At 41.5% G+C, this 23,737-nt stretch overlaps 1 protein-coding gene across 2 annotated transcripts in view; it reads left to right on the top strand.

Annotated features, from left to right (window-relative positions):
* LOC310752230 (putative G-protein coupled receptor 173) overlaps positions 1-23,737 on the top strand; it is a 101,821-nt gene that overhangs the window by 16,468 nt on the left and 61,616 nt on the right. Inside the window, exons 1-2 of one of the 2 annotated variants that reach the window (XM_083592174.1) lie at positions 5,862-6,273; positions 17,855-17,910. Coding sequence is in view for 1 of the 2 variants with exons in the window: in XM_083592172.1 (XP_083448298.1) it covers positions 17,855-17,910 (56 nt within the window). In the remaining variant the exon portion in view is untranslated. Of the gene's footprint in view, positions 1-5,861; positions 6,274-17,854; positions 17,911-23,737 lie in introns of those variants that run through there. The other variant, XM_083592172.1, reaches the window with a different exon arrangement.

Genomic DNA, 23,737 nt, shown 5'->3' with positions numbered 1-23,737 from the left:
TCAGCTGTTTTAATCATCTGATGTGATTAATTGACCAAAGACTTTTCCATCAGTTAAAACTTCCTCTTTTTTAAAAAAAAATAATATTTATTACTTTTCCAACAGTTTAAACACTACAAAACAAAATGAACAATACAATTAAACTAACAAAACAAAACAAAATAAACACAATTTAAAACACACCAAACAATTTCAATATCTTATCTTTCATTCACTTATTTCAGCGACCACCTCACACCTCCCTTTTTGTATTCCACTTCGGTTGATTGTTTCAGCAATTCCTTTCCATCTTCCTCTGTTTTCTATCCTATAATTATCTTAACATATTCTAACCTTATTTTTTCCTTTAATACTTTAATAATCTATTTATACTTAATTCCTTATAGCATTTCTACTAAAGCCATATAACTTCATTTCCACATTTTTCTAACATTCATTAATTTTACAATATTTCTGTAAATAATCTTTAAACTTTTTCCAATCTTCTTCCACCGACTCTTCTCCCTGGTCTCGGATTCTGCCAGTCATTTCCGCCAGTTCCATATAGTCCATCAACTTCATCTGCCATTCTTCCCGGGTGGGTAGATCTTGTGTCTTCCAGTACTTTGCAATAAGTATTCTTGCTGCTGTTGTTGCATACATAAAAAAAATTCTATCCTTCTTTGGCACCAATTGGCCGACCATGCCCAGGAGAAAGGCCTCTGGTTTCTTCAGGAAGGTATATTTAAATACCTTTTTCATTTCATTATAAATCATCTCCCAGAATGTCTTAATCCTTGGGCATGTCCACCAAAGGTGAAAGAATGTACTTTCAGTCTCATTACATTTCCAACATTTATTATCGGGCAGATGGTAAATTTTTGCAAGCTTGACTGGTGTCATGTACCACCTATAAATCATTTTCATTAAATTTTCGCTTAGGGCATTACATGCCGTGAATTTCATACCAGTGGTCCATAACTGTTCCCAGTCAGCCATCATTATGTTATGTCCAACGTCTTGTGCCCATTGGATCATAACTGATTTTACCGTTTCATCCTGAGTGTTCCATTTCAACAGCAAGTTATACATTTTTGACAAATTCTTAATTTTTGAATCTAACAATTCTGTTTCCAATTTTGATTTATCCACCTGGAAGCCAACTTTTTTGTCCAAATTGTATGCCTCCACTATTTGGTAATAATGGAGCCAATCTCGCACTTTGTTTTTCAGTTTTTCAAAACTCTGCAGTTTTATTCTGTCTCCATCTTGTTCCAAAATTTCCCAATATTTCGGCCATTTGGCCTCCATATTGAGTTTTTTCTGTGCCTTCGCTTCCATTGGTGACAACCATCTTGGGGTTTTCTTTTCTAACAAATCCTTATATCTTATCCAAACATTAAACAATGCTTTTCTAACAATATGATTTTTGAACGCTTTATGTGCCTTTACCTTATCATACCACAGATATGCATGCCAGCCAAATGCATTATTGAAGCCTTCTAAATCCAGCACGTCAGTGTTTTCAAGAAGCAACCATTCTCTCAGCCAGCAAAAAGCAGCTGATTCATAATAAAGTTTAAGGTCTGGCAGGGCAAATCCACCTCTTTCTTTAGCATCAGTTAATATCTTAAATTTTATTCGAGGCTTCTTGCCCTGCCAAACAAATCTGGAAATATCTTTCTGCCACTTCTTGAAACAGTCCATCTTATCCAAAATTTGCAATGTTTGAAACAAAAACAACATCCTTGGCAACACATTCATTTTTATCACAGCAATTCGGCCTAACAATGATAACTTCAAATTTGTCCGTATTTCTAAATCCTTTTTCACTTCGATCCAACATTTTTCATAACTGTCCTTAAATAAATTCACATTTTTGACAGTCATGTTAACCCCTAAATATTTCACTTTCTTAACCAATGTTAGTCCTGTCTCCTCCTGAAACTTCTCTCTCTCATTCACAGTTAGGTTTTTCTCTAAAACTTTGGTTTTCATCTTGTTCAACTTAAAACCTGCTACCTGTCCAAATTCTTGAATCAATTCCAGTACCCTTTTAGTACTAGATACTGGCTCCTGTAAAGTCAATACTAAGTCATCAGCAAATGCTTTCAATTTGTACTGTTTAGCTCCCACTTGTATACCTTTAACCTCTTGGTCCTTTCTAATCATGTTTAACAAAACCTCAAGGACCGATATAAAGAGCAATGGAGAAATTGGGCAGCCTTGTCGTGTCCCTTTCTCAATCTTAAACTCTTCTGTCACTACATTGTTCACAATTAATTTTGCCTTTTGTTCTGAATAAATTGCACCTATACCATTTTCAAAACCTTGACCTACCCCCATCCCCTGTAGATTCTTCTTCATAAAACTCCAAGAAATATTGTCAAAGGCTTTCTCTGCATCCACAAATATCAAAACTGCCTTAGTATTGATATTCACTTGTAGTTTTTCTAGAATATTAATTATATTCCTCATGTTATCAGACAAATGTCTGCCCGGGAGAAAGCCCGCTTGGTCTTTATGAATTTCTTCTACTAACACCTTTTTTAATCTTTTAGCCAGAATATCTGCAAAGATTTTATAATCCACATTAAGCAGCGATATGGGGCGGTAATTTTTGAGCTGTGTCTTTTCAGTCTCTGTTTTCGGTATAAGTGTAATGTAACCCCTAGCCCAGCTCTTGTAAAGCAACCAGTTTCAAAGGCTTCCACTAGGGGGAAACAGTTTCTATTTATATTAGTCAGTAATGTCCTCTTTTAAACACAGTTTCAAACAATCCAAAGTTAGTTTCAATTTTCAGTTACTTTTACTCCTTTTTAAAAGCAACCGGAGACAGTAGAAACAATGTATTTCTCTTATTTAGCTAGCTGTCAATGAACGTTCTAAACGCTGTCAATGAACATTCCAAGAAATGTCAGTCCTGCTAGCAGCCCGTTTCCAGAGTCAGAGCTGCGGTATTTTTTTCTCTCTTCGCTCTCTCCTGCAGGCATACTCAATCCACAACTTCCCCCCCTCTTCTCCTGCCTCCAAGGGGGGGGGTTAATGTTCTTTACCAATGGAAATTTAGTCTTTTACAATAGGCTTTCCAAGACTTCAGCTTGCAGCCTCATTGCTTCAGTCTGTTTACAAAAGGGGAAGGCGGACTTCCTGTTTTGAACCTCCCCGTTACGATACCAAATTAGACGTTTAAAAATCCAATTCTCCCGCTTCAGCTCTACTCACGGGTAATTACTTTGAAATCAAATTGTCCACAGGAAAAAGTCAGCGCTCTCCGGCAACAGCTATGCGGCTTCGCTCCGTGGAAGAAGCAGACGATTCAAAGCACTGCGCCGCTCACCCCACTTCGCTCTGGACCCCCAAAACCGGGTTTCCCCGCGAGTAGGGGAGGCGCAAAAGGTGCCCGCCGAATCCCACGCTCACAGGCTTCTCCCGCCTGTGATTTTTTGCGGGTCTCCGCCTTCGCTGTGGCGGCCAGACCCAAATTCCCATGGGGCAAATTCCTCCCGATCAGAGGAATTCCGCCATTACCAGAGGCACCAACCCGGAAGTCCCCAGTTAAAACTTTCTCAGGCCACTGCTCCTTTGGTTCCATAAACTCATCCCCAGTGATCCCTACCCTATAAAAAAACATTATTCAGAATAGGAAGATAATGACAGTTAATTGCACACTTATTCACAATCCAATTAAAACAACTTAGTTTAGTTAATTCAACAAAATTGATGAACTTGATGAACTCCGTTGATACCAACTTTTCAAAGTCTGATAGTCATTTACACCTCTTTCCCCCCTTGCTGACGCCTTGCCTCTTGGTGCCCCCCCTAGGTAATCCAACTGCCCTACAGGTCGTGGTACTGCCCACTATATGTTAAAACATGCCCCTGATTAACTGCCGCTGACTTCTGAAATAATGTTAATTGTTTTTAATGCAAATAATTTTAAAAAACCTCGGGTGGCAGAAACCATCTTAGAAGATACATCTGCAGCATCACTTCTCTCACACACATGGGATGGTGCTTGCTATGATATTTTCCCATTTTTTTAGAACTGTTTTATCTATGTGCAGATTTCATTGATTAAAACTCACAAGATGAATTGTTTATTATCCTGGTGACATCTCACAAGGGCAGGGCTTCCCTAGACTAGACCTAGCTCAACGCTAGACAAACAAACAAACAAAATGTACCCCAGCTTATCTCATTTCACAGTACTCTCCCACCCATCTCACCATGTGATGATTCTGACTCCCAATGCATTTCTGCTTGTGTACATTTATTAACATTACTAACAACCCAAAAGTGCAGTAGCAGGGTATTACACCATACTATATACGAAGCAAACCAACAATAAATAATAAGAGAAAGAAATGGTGACAACCCAGTCTAAACAAGGCATCCATATTTCCCAAGCTGCTGTGGATGGTGAATGCTGAGCATCTAAGTCCGAATCATAAAATAAAATCCCACCAGATGACATAAAAGCATTATGGGTCCTCCATCTCCCTGGAAACATTCAGTTTATGTGTGATTTTTTTCTGCAATAGCCAAAGTCCATGAGTTCTTAAGGCATTTATCAAACTGCATTATTAACAATTAAAAATGGACTGGCAAGTGGGTAGAACTTGTACCACACAATTGCCTTCAAAGCATGTTTCTTTTCTTTGCCTCAAGCTGTTCTATTTGTATCCCTTCTAAAACTAGTAGGCAGCTCCTGACCTTACTGCAGGAAAACAAAGCATTTTTATACCACTTTGAACTTGCAGCGAAAGCTGTATAAAAACAGGGCAAGTAAATACAGTCGTGCCTTGAAAGTTGAATGGAATCCATTCCAGAGGTCCATTTGACTTCTAAAATGTTCGGAAACTAAAGCGCAGCTTCTGATTGGCTGCAGGAAGCTCCTGCAGCCAATCAGAAGCTGCGGAAGCCCTGCCGGACATTCAGCTTCCAAAAATAGTTCACAAACCGGAACAGTTACTTCCGGGTTTGCAGTGTTTGGGAGCCAAAATGTTTGAGAACTAAGCTGTTCGAAAACCAAGGTACAACTGTAAAATAAGCACAGGAGAGAGAGAAAGAGACTGTTCTTCAAAGGATCTCAAAGGAAGGCATATTGGAACGTGCACGGAATCCTGTGATGCAAACCCCCCTAGCAAACCCCAGAAAAACAGTTTTTTTGTAAGAATTTGTGGATGCAGCAGGTATTATAGGTATCTGCTGGTTCTGGCACACCAAAACTCAACCAGACCTATTTTCCTGAAAGCAGGCCAGTCGGTCCAGTGAATATGAATTCAATTCCACTCCCCCCCCCCGGATGAAGTAGGATTTCCATGGACGTACTGTGTATTGGGTGTTAGGAGAGGGGTAGTACTTCTGGCGGGGGACATGTGGTGCTCCTGGGGAAGTTTGCCCACTTTTGTCCTCACCCTGCACTCACCTGTGGCTCGTCGAAGCTGCCAGCACACATCAGCAGCTACACCCCAAGAATGGCTTCGACTGGCCGGCTATACCAGGTGAGGGTAACCAATGGGTTTCAAATTCTCATGAGTTAAGGACTTCTCCTGCATGTGAGGACAAGCTCTGGCAGATTGAGTGAACAAGAGCAATAGTGGGTCCAGTGGTCAAGAAGGCGGTTTCTGCACGTGCTATAGAGGGAAGTGAGGGGCAGATGGGGCTCATCAACCTGGGAAGGTAGTCCATCTAGGAGAAGGAAAACTCTGATCCTAAGCCTCTGCTGCCTTGCAGGACGTGTTTGGAAGAAGAAACGGCTAAGGAACAAAGCCTCCACAAATCTGGAGTGGAGTCCCTAAGATGCTTGGATGATGCCTTGTACGCCCCCTCCCGGCAGCTAAGCTGGTGCCAAATGTATTGCTCTGCTTTCTTTTGAACCACACCAGCACGGTCTTGTTGTCTGGGCAGCCCTGGGCCTCTATACACACTGCCCAGGCTTGTGCCTCAGAGACGTCACTTTGTTGCTGCTGACGCAGTGGTTTGACTTCACCCCCGGAGGCACACTCCATTGTCTCTCAAGACAGACGAATATCAACAACAACTGTACCTTCCACAGATAGGGGTGGGGGTGGGTTTTAAGGACATTGCTGCAGGTTATTGCTCACTGAACTTCTCTTGCAATTAGTGAGATCATGCTCAAGGGATTATTTTAATAATCTGATTAAAAACAACTACACCACAATCACTGTTGGTTCAACAGACAAGATGGTACCAGAAGACTGGAAACCTGAATAGTTACTGCTTCAGCAGGCAGAGCCCACTGTAAGGTGGAGTGGAGGTGTCTGCAAGGTGAGGATGAAGAACAGTTTTTACAAAAATGGGTTTGGAAAAATTTACAGGGATATTAAATATTCTAGGGATTTGGTGACAGAAAGCCAGTGTGGTGTAGCCATTAGAGTGTTGGACTAAGTTTTGGAAGTCCAGGGTTCAAATCCCCACTTTGCCATGAAGTTCACTAATTGACCTTCGGCCAGTCACTGCCTCTCAATCTGGCCTACCTCACAGGGTTGTTGTAAGGATAAAATGGGGAAGAGGAGAACTATGTATTGCCACCTTGAGCTCCTTGGAGGATAGGGGGGATATAAATCATATCCCTCCTCCTCCTCCTCCTCCTCCTCCTCCTCTTTCGCCTAAGGCTGCTGCTGTACTGAGTTGGGTCTTCTACCTTTGTGCCCCTAGGAAAGGATGTTGCCACTGCAGTTGTTCCCTGAGATGCTCCAATTTTCTGCTTTTGTCTGTGGAGACATTCTAGGAACTGGGGCCCTGGTCTGCTGCTTCCCCAGACAGATGAAACCATAGACTGCTTACACATTTCCACTCTTATGATCTAATGAGCAGAAACTGCCACAGCTGTTTAACTGAGCCCTTAAATCCTTCCCCTCCCACACCTTGCAGGTAGACAAAAACTGAAGGTCTTAACTGGTTTCTAAAGACACAACTTTTCATCCGATTATTTGCTCAGATCACTCCCCGCATGTTTTTTTTTTTTTATAATATATTTATTAAAGTTTTCAAATAAAACATATATCAAGTAAGCACTTATCGTTGTCCATTTAACATCTTTCAATTGTTACATGGGACTCCCCCACACCTCCCGCATACACTTACATCATTATTAAATTATTTTCAAGCAAATTATCATTTAACTCATCTTAATTAATAATCTTAATTTGGTTTGACATATAATTCGACTTTAAATCTATTTTAATGGTAGACAATTGTCTGCACTGGCATCCTATTCAGCACTCAGCCAGATTACAATATTTTTGTAAATAAGTCTTAAATTTCCTCCAGTCTTCTTCCATCCTTTCTTCTCCCTGGTCTCGAATTCTGCCGGTCATCTCGGCTAGTTGCATATAGTCCATCAGTTGCATCTGCCATTCTTCCACAGTGGGTAGCTCCTGAGTTTTCCAATTCTTGGCAATTAATATTCTTGCTGCTGTTGTTGCGTACAAAAAGAATGTTCTGTCCTCTTTTAACACACTCTGGCCGACAATACCCAGGAGAAAGGCCTCTGCTTTCTTAGTAAAGGTGTATTTAAACACCTTTTTTAATTCATTATATATTTTCTCCCAAAAGGCCTTCACTCTAGGGCAGGTCCACCAGAGGTGAAAAAATGTTCCTTCATTTTCCTTACACTTCCAACATTTGCTATCAGACGAATGGTATATTTTAGCCAGTTTGACAGGGGTCATGTACCATCTATACATCATTTTCATCACATTTTCCTTCAACGCATTACATGCAGTGAAGTTCAGCCCAGAGGTCCACAACCTTTCCCAATCTTCAAACATAATATTATACCCAATATCCTGCGCCCATTTTATCATTGTTGATTTTACCATTTCGTCATGTGTGTTCCATTTCAGCAGCAAGTTATACATTCTTGAAAGTACCTTAGTCTTAGGTTCTAACAGTTCAGTTTCTAACTTTGACTTTTCCACTTGGAATCCTAACTTTTTGTCATTTTTAAACACTTCTTTAATCTGAGCATAGTGTAACCAGTCTCGCACTTTGTCTCTCATCTTTTCTAAACTCTGCAATTTCCAGTTGTCACCATCCTTTTCTATTATCTCCCAATATTTTGGCCAATTGGCCTCCATATTGGCTCTTTTCCGAGCCTTAGCCTCCAGGGGTGACAGCCACCTCGGAGTTTTATTCTCCAGTAAGTCTTTATATTTTGTCCAGACATTAAAAACTGATTTTCTGACAATATGGTTCTTGAAGGCCTTATTTATCTTAGCTTTATCATACCATAAATATGCATGCCATCCAAACGCATTATTAAAACCTTCCAAATCCAGGACATCCGTATCTTCAAGAAGTAACCAATCTTTTAACCAGCAGAAAGCTGCAGCTTCATAATACAACTTTAAGTCTGGCAGGGCAAAGCCCCCTCTTTCTTTCGCATCTGTTAATATTTTAAATTTGATTCTGGGCTTTTTGCCCTGCCAGACAAATTTAGAGATATCTTTCTGCCACTTCCGGAAGCACTCTGTCTTGTCTACAATCTGCAGTGTCTGAAACAAAAATAACATTTTTGGCAATACATTCATCTTGATGGCAGCTATTCGGCCTAGCAATGAAAGTTTTAATCTTGACCAACTATCCAAGTCTCTCTTAATCTCTGACCAACATTTTTCATAATTATCTTTAAATAAACTCAGATTTTTTGCTGTTATGTTTACCCCTAGGTATTTAACTTTTTTAACCACATTTAGTTCTGTCTCTTTCTGAAGCTGTTCCAACTCAATATCTGTCATGTTTTTCCCCAGAACTTTAGTTTTTTGCTTATTTAACTTAAATCCTGCCACTCGACCAAAGTTTTGAATCAGTTGTAGTACTCTTTTCAAACTAGACTCCGGCTCCTGTAATGTCAGAACTAGGTCATCTGCAAAAGCTTTAAGTTTATATTGTTTCGCTCCGACCTGAATCCCTTCCACCAACCGGTCCCCCCTAATCATATTCAGGAGCACTTCCAGAACCGAAATAAACAGTAATGGGGAAATCGGGCAGCCTTGTCGTGTACCTTTTTCAATTTTAAACTCTTCTGTAACCACATTGTTAACTATCAGTTTAGCCTTTTGTTCTGAATATATTGCCTCAATCCCGTTCTCAAACCCCCGTCCCACTCCCATTTCTTTTAAGTTCCCCTTCATAAATTTCCAAGAAATGTTGTCAAAGGCTTTCTCCGCGTCTATAAAAATTAAAGCTGCTTTGGTGTTTATGTTTGTTTGTAAAAGTTCCAATATGTCTATAATGTTCCTTGTGTTAGTAAACATATGTCTGCCCGGGAGAAAGCCTGCCTGGTCTTTATGGATTATCTCACTTAAAACTTTCTTAAATCTTCGTGCCAAAACATCTGCAAATATTTTGTAATCCACATTTAAAAGGGAGATGGGACGGTAATTCTTAAGTTGTGTCTTTTCAGTTTCTGACTTTGGAATCAATGTGATAAATGCTTCTTTCCACGATTCAGGCGCCTTCTTCCCCTCCATTATTTCATTACTGACCTCCAACAAAGGTTGTATCAAATAATCCTTCAATGTCTTATAGTAGTTAGAGGTCAGTCCATCTGGCCCTGGTGATTTGCCCTGTTTCAGACTCAGGATGGCCTGTTCAATCTCTTGTTGTGTTATTTTGCCATTTAAAATTGTTCTGTTTTCTTCTGACAGCTTTGCTAATCCATTTCTCTCCAAAAATTGTGTAATCTCTATTTCATCTTGTGGCCCTTGAGTATATAACTTTTTAAAATACCTCTGGAAGCACTTTCTAATCTCTCCCGGGTTCTGAATGTTCCTTCCTTCAACCTCTAAGTTTGTTACTGTATTTAATCTTTGTCTCCTTTTCAACTGCCAAGCTAGCAGTTTCCCACATTTATTTGCCGATTCAAAAGTTTTTTGTTTCATTGTTTTAATCTTCCATTCTATTTCCTGATTTATCAGCTTGGAATATTGCGCCTGATAAAGTTTAATTTCTCTCAGAATCGGTTGGGACTTCGGGTTAGATCTTAACTTCTTCTCCAACTCTTTGATACTTTCCAGAATTTTATCTTTCTTTTCATTTTGCAGTCTTTTCTTTAAGGAATTCTGTTGGATCAAGAACCCTCTCATCACAGCTTTACTTGCATCCCAGATAGTTCTTTTTTCCACCGTAGTGTTCAAATTAATCTCAAAATAGTCCTTTAAGGTTTTTTGGGCCTTCTTTACAATTCTTTGATCTCTAAACAGGCCATCATTCATCTTCCATCTAAAGGAGCCGATTGGGATCAATATCATATCCATTCTCAAGGCGTTATGGTCGGAGCATGTTTTGGGGCAGATTTCCACCTTCCTCACCTTAGGTGCCAGACTTCTAGTTATCCATATTTGGTCGATTCGTGTCCAAGTCAGTTGAGCTTCAGAAAAGAATGTTCCTTCTCTTCCCAAGGGGTTTCTAACTCTCCAGATGTCAACCCAGTCCATATTGTCAGTCATTTCAAAAAAGGTCTTAGGTAGTCTTCCCTCTTTAGTAATGTTCTGGTTCTGTGACTTATCCATATTTGTTGATACGACCCCATTCATGTCCCCCATCATGATGACGTTGTTGTAATCCAGATAGTCCAGCATGATCTCGTGCAACTTCTTATAAAAATCCGATTTTCCTTCATTTGGAGCATAAATTCCTAATATCAAAATTTTTTCTCCTTGATACTGTATTTCTATTGCGAGGATTCTTCCACTTTCGTCTTTAAAGAGAAATTTTGGTGAAAGGCTCTCTTTTGCATAGATCACTACACCTCTCTTTTTAACTGTATCCGATGATATAAATTCTTGACCAAGCCTTTTATTTATTAACACCTTTCTATGGAGCCTAATCACATGCGTTTCTTGTAAGCATATAATGTCCAATTGTTCCTTTTTTAAAATATGAAAAATTTTAGACCTTTTTTCGGGACTGTTACAGCCATTTATGTTCCAACTCAAAAGCTGCAGAGACATCCTGGATAGATCTGGTTATTCTTTCTGGGGTGGTACCTTGTTCTCCGGTCCTTGAGGATCCGAGGGGGCGGGCTCCCCTGGAGGTTCTGGCGCTGGCAATCCAAGTCCTTTGTGGAGGTCTTCTCCGTGTGCTCCCAAAAACTTGTCTCTATCTTCCACTGTTTTGATTTTGATCTTTCTCCCTCTGTAGGTAAAGGATAATCCTTGTGGAAACTCCCACCTGAAGATAATTGCGTTGCTTCTCAACAGTCTTGCCAATTCCGTGTAATTAGATCTAAGGTCCAGCAACTGCTTAGGAATGTCCTTGTAGATTTCAATTCTCTTGCCCAAGATGTCTAGTGACTTTTCGTAGTGCAGGCCCAAAATCTTGTCCCTTTCCTCCTTTGATCTCAATGTTATCAAACAATCTCTGGGCTTCTCTGTCCTTCTGACTCTGCCAAGCCTGAAAGCAGATGCAATTTTAAAGTCTTTTTCCTCTAACTCCCAAAACTTGGCAAATTCCTTAGTTAGAAATTCAATAAGATTATCTTCTTCCACCTCTGGTATTGACCGTATCCTCAAGTTGGTCTCCCTGTTTCGCAGTTCTGTCATCAAAAAGTAAATCTGATGTTCTCCAACTTGTTTGCTGAGTGGTCTTACTTCTTTCTCAAGTTCTTCCAATCTTTGACTAGTATCTTCAGCCAGTTTACGATTCTCACCTACAGCCTCCTTTAATTCTCCAATGGATTGGGCATTCTGTGCAACTTGTCCAGTCAGCTTATTCAAACTTTCTGTGTTCTGTTCAATTTTAGCTGTATGCAAATCAGCCTTCTTGTCCAGAGCCTCCAGTTTCTCCAAAATTTTCTCCAAGACAGAGCTACTTGTCCCTGAAGCCATATCTCCCAGGTGCAGCTCCTCTGTCTCACCCTCCCCTGCCTGTATTAGGGAGGCCGCCTCTATGTCTGGAGGCAAAGTGGAAGGCAAGGCCGGCACAGAAGATCTACGCTGTGAGGCTGCAGATAAAGTTAAAGTTGTTTGTTTAGTCCTTCCTCTTCTCCTTGCGCCACTCATTCCAAAGTTATCTGTAATCCAAGGTCAATCCAAGTTGTTCCCATGAGAAAGCAGAGTCCCAGATGCAATAGTCAAACAGAGGCCGGGAAAGGGAAAGTAAAACAAAGTCACTGCTGTAAGCCCAAAATCCTCTAGAGGGAGCTTAATACGTCTTCAGGGAAGAGATCAAATCCAAGTTAAACTTATAAATTTAAATCCATGTCTATCGCCTCCACAGTGTGTTATTTTTAGCAGAGTAAAACTTAAAGCAAAACAGTGTTTCTTACAGTGCCTTGACTGCAACAGTTTCAGAGTATCCAGTTCCAGCTCAGAATGTTTCAAAACCTGAATTCAATATATCCAAAGTTGCAAACTGGTGCTCATTCAGGCAGCTCCAGCACCAGAGATTCTTATTTATTTTATAATCCACTGGTACCACAGAAGAAGAATATCAGTGCATCCCACATATGACCAGCAAAAGTCAATAGCTCAAAGTCTTTCACTCAGAAAACTGCTTTAACAGGGTGCCAGCATTTAGTTAAAGCATAACTTTTTGTCTCCACTCCTCCTGCTCTTTGCTTAAAGTTCAGTATCGCGGGAGATGGGCTTCCTGCTTATTCTCACTCCGTTTTCAGCCAAATTTCAACTTTTTTTTAAAAAGTTTTAAAAGTTCCATAAAGTTCTCAAAAAGTTTCAGAAAGTTGACGAAAGTTTCAGAAAGTTTTCAATGTCCAAATTTACTCACGGGTTGTAGTTTCCAAAGTTCAGAAAAGTTGCAGGAAGAAAGGACAGCGCTGACCGGCAACAGCAATGCGGCTTCACTTCGCTGTTTGCGCAACGACCCACAGCGCCGCTACCCCCTCCGCGATCCGGAGCCCCTTACGGGGTCCCTTCAACGTTTTGGGGGCTGCTTCTGGCGCCCGCCGGGTCCCGAGACCACAGGCTTCTGCCACCTGTGGTTTTCCTGGATGGGTCTCCGCTTCGCCGTAGCGGACGACCCGTTTACAGCGGAGCTCCCTTCTCCTTACTCGGAGAAGGCAGCCATTACCGGTCGCGCCGCCTCCGGAAGCTCCCACTCCCCGCATGTTGTACCACAAGCCCCTGCATGAAACTAGAGAGTACCATATGGGAGAAGACATTAAAATCTGCCAGTTGGAATTAAGGCTCTGCTTTCACTTTTCTAAGAACTTGGTTTGGTTTCTGCAGCTGGGTTTTCAGAGTTTCATTTGCAGTTGATATGACAGTTAAAACAGTTTATAAAAATGCAGCGAAAGAAAGAGCAGAGAGTGAGGGGAGAACTTGTCTCCCCACTTTAAATATATTGCCATTGTGGACATTTTATGCCATGCTGTTTTGAGTGCTGCGTAGATCATATCCACAGGGCTGAGGGTAGGTTCCCTTTTCTATTGGCCTTTAAACAAGGCCTCATCCAGACAGGTGATTTGCATGCTTTTGGTCTGATGCTATTATGTTTTTCTAGAGTTTGGAGGAAGGAAGGGCCCAGTTCGATGTAGATGATGAGTGTGTATGTGTCTCCATGTACTGGTTTTACATTTAGAGCTGCTGCATGATTAATTAGGTCATCACGTGTTCCTAGTGTCCTCTTTGCTCAGGATTGGGATTGGCAATTACAACTCAACATGGTTATATGCTGCTGCCTTATGGAAATCTACATATTGTGGGAAATGGTTTACCCATGGGACTTCTGGGAGAGACGAATGGTGATTCGGTTGTCTCTCGGTTAGCTGCAGTAGACAGAAGATAATTGTGTGGTGATTGATAATAGTCAGACACATAGTCTGGCTATTAAACCACTCTGGAGATGAGGGGTTAGTGTCTTGGACAGGAGTTAACACAAAATGGCAAGCTGAGTAGTAGTAGTAGTGGTGGTTGTGGTTGTGGTTGTTAATACCACACACATCTGGCTGGATTGCCCCAGCCACTCTGGGCGACTTCCAACACATAAAAACGTAATAAAACTATCAAGCATTAAAAACTTCCTGATGGAGTAATGCCATCATGCCCAAACGTCACATAATCCCCTTACAGGCTCTCTCTTTAAAACATCCTTGGGACAAAGAAACTAATGAGAGACACCCACCCACTGAGGAAAATCTACAATCTGAAAATCTGTGAGTACTACCTTCTGTTGTTGAGAAAATAGAAAGGAATCAAATTGTTAATGTGTCTAAAGCAAAGTGGAAGGCTTGATTTATGCTGGATAAGGAAGATTTAAAGGAACAATAGGAATCCTTTACTCTTCTCTACTTCCAGTTGGCCACGTGACCCGGAAGTGTCTCCAGACAGCGCTGGCCCCCGGCCTCTTAAGTGAGATGGGCGCACAACCCTAGAGTCGGACACGACTGGCCCGTACGGGCAGGGGTACCTTTACCTTTACCTTACTTTCAGTTGGTGAAATTGAAAGTTAGGCGGCCATCATTAGCTGTGAAAAAGGAATCTTTTTGTTTTGATATAATGCATCTGCAGCAGTGATTTTAAGGGGAAAACATTAAAGTGGATTGAGTGGCTAATAGAACATTTAAAAGCATCCTGTATGACAAAGGTACTTTTGGATCAACCAGTGACCATTGGTATTGTTAAACAGTTGATGGCTGAACAATTAAAAATGATCAGATCAATGTTTGATCAAGGTGAAAAAAATGAACCAGAGGAATATGAAGTAGAAAATGGAAATGGGGAATACCTCAGCACCGCCTCCCCCTGCATATCCAAAAGGAATTCACCAACATCACAAAGATAAAACTCTGCCACACCAAATTCAGGTACCTGGAGGTACAAATAACCAGAAACCTCAACAAACTAAATCTCCACAATTACAAGATCCTGTGGTGACAAATCAACAAAAACTTGAGGAAATGAAACAACACCAACTTCACTCTCAGAAAAAAATAGCCATGATCAAAATGATCTCCCTCCCAAAATTAACCTACTTATTCCAAACCCTCCCAATCTGGGTTCCCCCAACCCAACTCTGGAAGTGCAGAAGAAACTACACTAGTTTATTTTCTCACACAAAAAGCCAAGAATAAACCCCAAATACCTGCACCTTCCCTCCTCAGAAGGAGGATGGGGAATCACCAGCATATTACATTGCCAACCAAGTATGCCACATAATCCAATATATTCTAGAAGACAAGACGAAACAAAACAATGGGTCCACTTGGAGAGCGACATCGTCAAAAACACCCCCACAACAGCATACCCATTTCTCCAAAACAAACTAAAGAAAATCCAAAAAACATTACAGATAGGTAGCCGTGTTGGTCTGCCATAGTCAAAACAAAAAAAACAAATTTCTTTCCAGTAGCACCTTAAAGACCAACTAAGTTAGTTCTTGGTATGAGCTTTCGTGTGCATGCACACTTCGTCAGATACAAAAAACATTAAACAGGTTCACACAGCAAACTCTCCCCAGCCCCACTAACCCCGTGGCTCATCACCCACTATTCCAACACGCAGCACAAAACCTCCAGATAAAAACCTGGCAAACCAAAGGCCTACACTGTCTAAAAGACTTCTATAAAAACAACAAACCCATACCAACACAAGAAATACAAGACAAAGTAGGGGACACCCAAATACCCTGGCTAACACACCACCAACTACACGCCTTCTTAAACAATCCAGCAGTAAAATCATCAGCCACTAGGGGGCCCTTGACCACCTTCGAAAACCTTCTCCTGACAGCAGAGGGCCACGGCAAAGGAATGGCGTCTACAATATCCAAAATACTGCTCCAAAATCCCACAAACTTCCTTGACACAATCAAAGAACAATGGGAGCATGACATAGGCTATGAAATCAACCCCACCCAATGAACTGGAATGTGGTCTAAACCTCCCTTTAAATCCATCTCAGCCAAAAGAAGGGAACACTGAAACTCACAGATGGTACCTAACACCACAGAAACTGGCGCTAATATGCCCAGGAACCGCACCAAAATGTTGAAGAGGCTGCACCTCCACAGGCCCATATCTCCACATGTGGTGGAAATGCCCCCAAATCTAACCCTTCTAGGCATCAGACCTACAAGAGATATGCAAAATAACTAAACAGAATTCACCCCAGAACTGGCCCCACTGAACATTTTCCAAGATCATAATGTCCACTCACATTATACAGAGCTTATAACCCACCTACTCTCAGCAGCCTGAAGCCTCAGTAGCCAGACACTGGAGAGTCCTGTCTGGAGTAAACATGGACCACTGGTACCAAATGGGAAACAGCCTTACTAGAAAAGCTAACCAACAGACTGAAACTGACACGGGGACAAATAGAAGAGGACTCATTCACCCCAGTATGGCTTCCCTTTATCTCATACACAGCCCAACAAGAATCCACCGAAAGCATAGAAATCAATTTCGCTAATTTGACCCAACAAACCCTCCCCCCCCCCCCACTTCACAAATGCGAACAAATCTCAACAAACCATCCACACCATGGACTCCCCCAATCCCTCTCATCCCTGATGCTATGATGGTATGATGGTTATGATCCTCCCTCTGGAAGAAGATTGTGGGGGAAATAAAATGGAAGATCCTAGAGGAGGAGATTGGGATACTATCCTAGGCATTACAGGAAATGGAATACAGCAGGAGATGGAACTGAATATACAGAACTGGACATGAACTAGTGAATATATAATGGGGGTAGACAAATACTGGCCCACTGTGTGATCACAGAGGAGAGACTCTAAAATAGACATGGACAAAAGAATGTAGTATTACTTAATATGAAGTAATGGTGCTAGGAATTAATGGAGGTAAAGTTAAAAGAAAAAATATGGTTAAAATTTTACTTAATATGAAGTAATGGTGGTAGGAATTAATGGAGGTAAAGTTAAAAGAAAAAATATGGTTAAAATTTATAAATAGGAAACCTATCTTGGACTTTTCATAGGAAAAATGAATCAATCTTTCTGAGAATCCTTAGCCTGAAAGATAATTGTTAAATAGAAAATGGAGAAGATGGATGTTTATATGGACCAAAGGTTTTTAAGTAATCAGTTTTATTTTTTTAATAACCGGCAGATGGAAAATCAGAAGTTCTTCTTTTGTGTCTCCCCCCCCCCTTCTTTTAAATTTTATTCTTCTTTCTCTCTCCTTTTCCTTTCTTTATTTTTATTCTCCTTTCCTTCCTTTCTTCTCTTTATACTTATTTGATTTGTATCTTCTGTAGTAATTTTACTGTATTATGGGAAAATCTTAATAAAATACCTTAAACAGGAAAAAAGGAAATGGTTTATCCATTTGTCTGTTTGTTCTCTATGCATTCAGACACCTCTTGAGAGATCATTGCTAGACTTGGCATGAGAGTTCCAGAGATTGGGGGGGGGCAGTCTTTGTCAGTGTTGGGACACTGGGTACCAAGATGGCAGACAGAAATGTCATTTTGGAATGACTTCACCCATTTGGGGGATATAAGTTCATCTGTCTCCCACAATATCATGCCAAACTCAGCATAAAGGTTCCTGATGTGAGGTCAGTGAGTTTTATTGTTATTTGGATGGTGTACCATTTTGATTAAGATGGCAGACTAACACATGACTTTACCTGAATTTTGGCGTGACACATAAATTACACAATCCATTTAAAAATCACAATATATTTTGGGTTTCTAAAAATTCCCAGGTAGTTCCAGAAGTTACCCACCAGTATATTAATAAAGTATGTTCACAAGAAAACTTTTAAAGCTACACTGAACTCAGGTTGCAGCACCACCGTTGCTCTAGTAAAAGCAGTTATTTGTGTCATGTTGGTTCCCACTGGTTCTTGGGGCCAACTTAGCAATGGATGTAACTTAGAACTGCACTCACTTGTCTGTCTTCTTTCTCGTTACAGGTCAAGTGAAAACGAGCTGCGAATAGAGGACATAGCTCAGACAGTCTGCACTGAAGGTAGGTCTTCCCTGGATGTTTCTGGTCTGGCAATCTAAAGCTGGTCAGAAAATGGTGCTGGGAATGGGGTGTGCAACTCCATAGGATAAAAGGTAAAGGTAAAAAGTAAAGGACCTCTGGACGGTTAAGTCCAGTCAAAGGTGACTATGGGGTGTGGCGCTCATCTTGCTTCAGGCCGAGGGAGCTGGCGTTTGTCGACAGGCAACTTTCCAGGTCATGTGGCCAGTATGACTAAACTGCTTCTGGTGCAACGGGACACTGTGACAGAAACCAGAGTGCACAGAAACGCCGTTTACCTTCCTGCTGCAGCTGTACCTCTTTATCTACTTCCCCTGGTGTGCTTTCGAACTGCTAGGTTGGCAGGAGCTGGGACAGAGCAACAGGAGCTGTTTTGCAGATTCAAACTGCTGATCAGCAAGCCCAAGAGGCTCAGTGGTTTAGACCATAGGATATATAAAATTGCCTTGTTCTGAGTCACAGTATTGGTTCATCTAACCCAGTGCTGTCTACTCTGATTGGAAGCAGGTCCTTTCCCTTTCTTCTATCTATTATCTTTTTAACTAGAGATGCCAGACCTGGGATCTTCTGCAGTGAAGGCATGTGTTCTTACTCTGAGCTAAGGCCCCTGCCCATAAGGAGATGGATGTGATCAGGTGAAGCACCATTATCTTGCTGCTTCTCCAGTTAATATTGTATTCTCTTGAAGCCACAGGTGGCGTGCAGGCCATGAGCAGAAGAAGCCTAGGTCAGACCCACGTATCCCTCTCATTCATCATCCTGTCTGTAGACATTGGCCAGCCAGATACCACAGGGGCATTCCCAAGCAGGGCTTGATGGAGGTTACTCTTTTGGCCATCATTACCTGTAGCCACCAGTGAGCCTGTCCTGCTTGCAATTATTTTTAATGCTGCGGATAATCAGTATAATTCAACTAAGTTTAACTCTGAGTAGACCTAACTTACTCATGCTCATTAATTTCAGTGGTTCTACTCTGAGTTTAATACCACCCAATATTGCTCTGGTTTCTCTTCAGTTTGTATAAATATTCTGAAGTGGTCAGTCCTGCAGGTTAATTACTTAATTTCCTGTCATATGAAAATATTTCCTTTCCTTGCAAACACGTTCAGTTCTCCTCAGTTACTTCAGTGTTAGTGTGTGGTTCCCCGCCCTCCTTTACTCACTCCAACCTGACTTCTCTGTGGTGGGGGTTATGCATTTATCAATCCACTTTCTGGATATTTAAAGCACTTTGCACTGTCAGAGTTGCTGATATTGGATATCTAAATAAAATAAAATAAAATAGAACACTTCACATATGCTGTCTTGGAACAAAAATCCCACAAGGTGTGCCAGTATTATGGTTCCATAGAGCTGAACTGTATTTTATACTTGACATGAGGCTGCTGCCAAAAATGGCAACCCTGTGTCAATGTTCTCCATGAAGCATAGGATCATTGTGTAGTGTCTTGACATCATCATTTCAATTCATTGGCTGCCCCAGTAGGGGTGAGAAAACACATGATGTTATCACAAGAATTCATAATATCGTAGAATTGTGGAGTTTGAAGGGACTTTGAGGGTCATCACGTCCAAGCCTCTGCTATGCAGGAATCTCAGCTAAAACATCTGTAACAGATGGCCATCCAATCTCTGCTTAAAAACCTCCAAGGAAGGAGAGTCCACAACCTCCTGAGTGAATCTGTTCCACTGCTGAACAGCTCTTACTTCATGTAGAGAAATTCATGCAGAGGTACTGCTGGAGATGTCTAGAGTCTCTTGTTCTGAGACTAAGATAGTTAGCAGTTTGAGCCTACTTAAAAAGCTCAGAGCTGAATTTGGGATCTTTGTGGTAGCCACTACTCAATGCTAATTCCCAAGGAATCAAATGCGTAATATACATGAGAGATATTTATTGTATATCCAAACAGACATATATGACATTAGCAGCTTTTTCTCTGAACTCCAAGTGATCCTTTAAATTTCTGGTTTGTGTATTCTGTCTCATTAAAGAGCAATTTTTAATCCTTCATTCACTGTTGACTGTGGCCATCAAACATCTTATTACTAGACTAGCCCTGTGGACGCTGATGGGACTCCTCCAAAGTGAGTGCCTGGAGGCTAGTAGCTATGATATAGTATCTGACTGGAGAACCTCTGGGAAACACTTAAGGTTTCCTATTTCTAGGCTCACATGTAGAGGGATTTTGTGTTATGCCATGCCCTTCATGGCAGCCACACCCCTGTGGCAGCCATTTTGTGAGCAGTGCCCATTGCATTTTCTCAACATTCAGAATGTGCCCATTGGTCCAAAAAGGACAGCAGTCCCTGATTTAAATATTTTACTTAAATGTTTTATTTCATTTTTTTATATGCATTTGTGTTCAAAGACCTCCTGGAACAGATGGCCAAGCATGCAAAAGGAAGGGAGATAGTAGTAATGGGGGACTTCAATTACCCGGATATTTGTTGGATGTCAAACTCAGCCAAGAGCATAAGGTCAAACAGATTCCTCACTGGCCTTGCAGACAACTTCATTGTCCAGAAAGTGGGAGAAGCAACAAGAGGAACAGCCATTTTAGATCTGGTCCTAACCAATGTTGATGACCTGGTTAGTGGGGTAGAAGTGGAAGGATCATTAGGCGCGAGTGATCATGCTCTTCTGAAGTTTACTATACAGCGGAAAGGAGCAGCCAAGCATACTAGGACTCAATTTCTCGACTTTAAGAAAGCCGACTTCATAAAACTTAGGGAAGTGCTTGGTGAGATCCCATGGACAGTAATACTAAAAGGAAAGGGAGTTCATGATGGCTGGGAGTTTGTTAAGAGGGAGATAGTAAAAGCACAACTTCAGGCAATACCAATGAGACGGAAACATGGAAGGTGCCTAAAGAAGCCAGGGTGGCTATCTAAAGAACTTTTAACTGAGTTAAGATTAAAAAAGGATGTGTACAAAAAATGGAAAAGGGGGGAAACCACCAAAGAGGAATTCAAACAAATAGCCAGCACGTGTAGACACAAAGTCAGAAAAGCTAAAGCACAGAATGAACTCAGGCTTGCTAGAGAGGTTAAAAGCAACAAAAAAGGCTTTTATGGGTATGTTCGTAGCAAAAGGAAGAACAAAGAAACAGTGGGGTCACTCAGAGGAGAAGATGGTGAAATGCAAACAGGGGACACAGAAAGGGCTGAACTCCTCAATGCCTTCTTTGCCTCAGTCTTCTCCGATAAAGAAAACAATGCCCGACCTGAAGAATTTGGAGCAAATGATTCAGCAGAGGAAACACAGCCCAGAATAACTAAGGAGATAGTACAAGAATACTTGGCTAGTCTAGATGTATTCAAGTCTCCAGGGCCAGATGAACTGCATCCAAGAGTATTAAAAGAACTGGCAGATGTGATTTCAGAACCACTGGCAGTCATCTTTGAGAATTCCTGGAGAACAGGCGAAGTCCCGGCAGACTGGAGGAGGGCAAATGTTGTCCCTATTTTCAAAAAGGGGAAAAGAGAGGACCCAAATAATTACCGCCCAGTCAGTCTGACATCAATACCAGGGAAGATTCTGGAGCAGATCATTAAGCAAACAGTCTGTGAGCACCTAGAAAGGAATGCTGTGATCACCAATAGTCAGCATGGATTTCTGAAAAATAAGTCATGTCAGACTAACCTGATCTCGTTTTTTGACAGAATTACAAGCCTGGTAGATGAAGGGAACGCAGTGGATGTAGCCTACCTTGATTTCAGCAAGGCATTTGACAAGGTGCCCCATGATATTCTTGTAAAGAAGCTGGTAAAATGCGGTCTTGACTATGCTACCACTCAGTGGATTTGTAACTGGCTGACTGACCGAACCCAAAGGGTGCTCATCAATGGTTCCTCTTCATCCTGGAGAAGAGTGACTAGTGGGGTGCCACAGGGTTCTGTCTTGGGCCCGGTCTTATTCAACATCTTTATCAACGACTTGGATGATGGACTCAAGGGCATCCTGATCAAATTTGCAGATGACACCAAACTGGGAGGGGTGGCTAACACCCCAGAGGACAGGATCACACTTCAAAACGACCTTGACAGATTAGAGAACTGGGCCAAAACAAACAAGATGAATTTTAACAGGGAGAAATGTAAAGTATTGCACTTGGGCAAAAAAAATGAGAGGCACAAATACAAGATGGGTGACACCTGGCTTGAGAGCACTACATGTGAAAAGGATCTAGGAGTCTTGGTTGACCACAAACTTGACATGAGCCAACAGTGTGACGCGGCAGCTAAAAAAGCCAATGCAATTCTGGGCTGCATCAATAGGAGTATAGCATCTAGATCAAGGGAAGTAATAGTGCCACTGTATTCTGCTCTGGTCAGACCTCACCTGGAGTACTGTGTCCAGTTCTGGGCACCACAGTTCAAGAAGGACATTGACAAACTGGAACGTGTCCAGAGGAGGGCAACCAAAATGGTCAAAGGCCTGGAAACGATGCCTTATGAGGAACGGCTAAGGGAGCTGGGCATGTTTAGCCTGGAGAAGAGGAGGTTAAGGGGTGATATGATAGCCATGTTCAAATATATAAAAGGATGTCACATAGAGGAGGGAGAAAGGTTGTTTTCTGCTGCTCCAGAGAAGCGGACACGGAGCAATGGTTCCAAACTACAAGAAAGAAGATTCCACCTAAACATTAGGAAGAACTTCCTGACAGTAAGAGCTGTTCGACAGTGGAACTTGCTGCCAAGGAGTGTGGTGGAGTCTCCTTCTTTGGAGGTCTTTAAGCAGAGGCTTGACAACCATATGTCAGGAGTGCTCTGATGGTGTTTCCTGCTTGGCAGGGGGTTGGACTCGATGGCCCTTGTGGTCTCTTCCAACTCTATCATTCTATGATTCTATGATTCTATGATTCTATGGTACAGATTTAAAAAATCTACACCATGAAATAAATAGAAATGAGATTCCAGTGCAGTCTGTTAATCAAGTTATTGCCCAGCCCATTAATTGCATCTGTGCAAGGCCCATTGAACCAATTAATCTATTTGAAGAATTTATAAGCCACTCATTATTTAGAAATATCATGGCAGTGTACAATAAATCATTAAATACAAAGTTCAGACGATAAGGATACATTCAAACCAGCATGAGTAATTTCCAACAATGCTGCCCTAAAAAAGCCAGGGTGAATAAAAATGACTTAAGGAGGTACTTAAAAGAACAAGTGGCTGGCACTGCCCTCGTTTCCAGGGGGAGCTTAGTCCAAAGTTACCACAGCAAAAGATCTGCCTCAGATCTAAACAAATTTTGGGGTGTGTTGCACCCATAAGAGGGCCTCACTTGATGACCTATGGGGTATGAGCAGGATGACATAGAATGATGTGAGGTTGTACAGCAGCAGCACTTGGCGGTTCATACCAAAGGCTCTGCTCTTGGGAAAGGCAAATTCTGTGAGAAGAAACACCAAATATTGGGACCTGCAAAGGGCAGACCCTGCATTCTCTCAGGAGCTTGTAGACTGAATAATTGAAAATAGATCATAACATTGTAAGCTGTATAATCATTGCCAGGGTGATGGCTCATCCCCTCCCTCCAAGCTGCTGTTGCTCTTGCTTGTTTTCAGTTTTCATTTTAATAGAGCTGTTCTGCCCTAGAGCAGTTCTAAGAAAAAGAGCAGTTAAAAAATTAAAAATCCACCCTTCCTTCTTTCAGTTTGACTGATGGAAACAAAATCAGAGTAAGAGGTGTGGCAGTATATGGTACCTTGTGAAACATCACTACATATAAAAAGCCACCACCTGGTTGCACAATGCGCTTTAGCTGGGTAACATGCAGTTCTATATTGGATTTACTTCCCTT

The sequence above is a fragment of the Podarcis filfolensis genome (genome assembly GCF_964270895.1).
Source record: "Podarcis filfolensis genome assembly, chromosome: 17".
NCBI lineage: Eukaryota > Metazoa > Chordata > Lepidosauria > Squamata > Lacertidae > Podarcis > Podarcis filfolensis.
The sequence above is the reverse complement of the archived record's forward strand: the minus strand, read 5'-3'. Positions and strand labels throughout refer to the sequence as shown.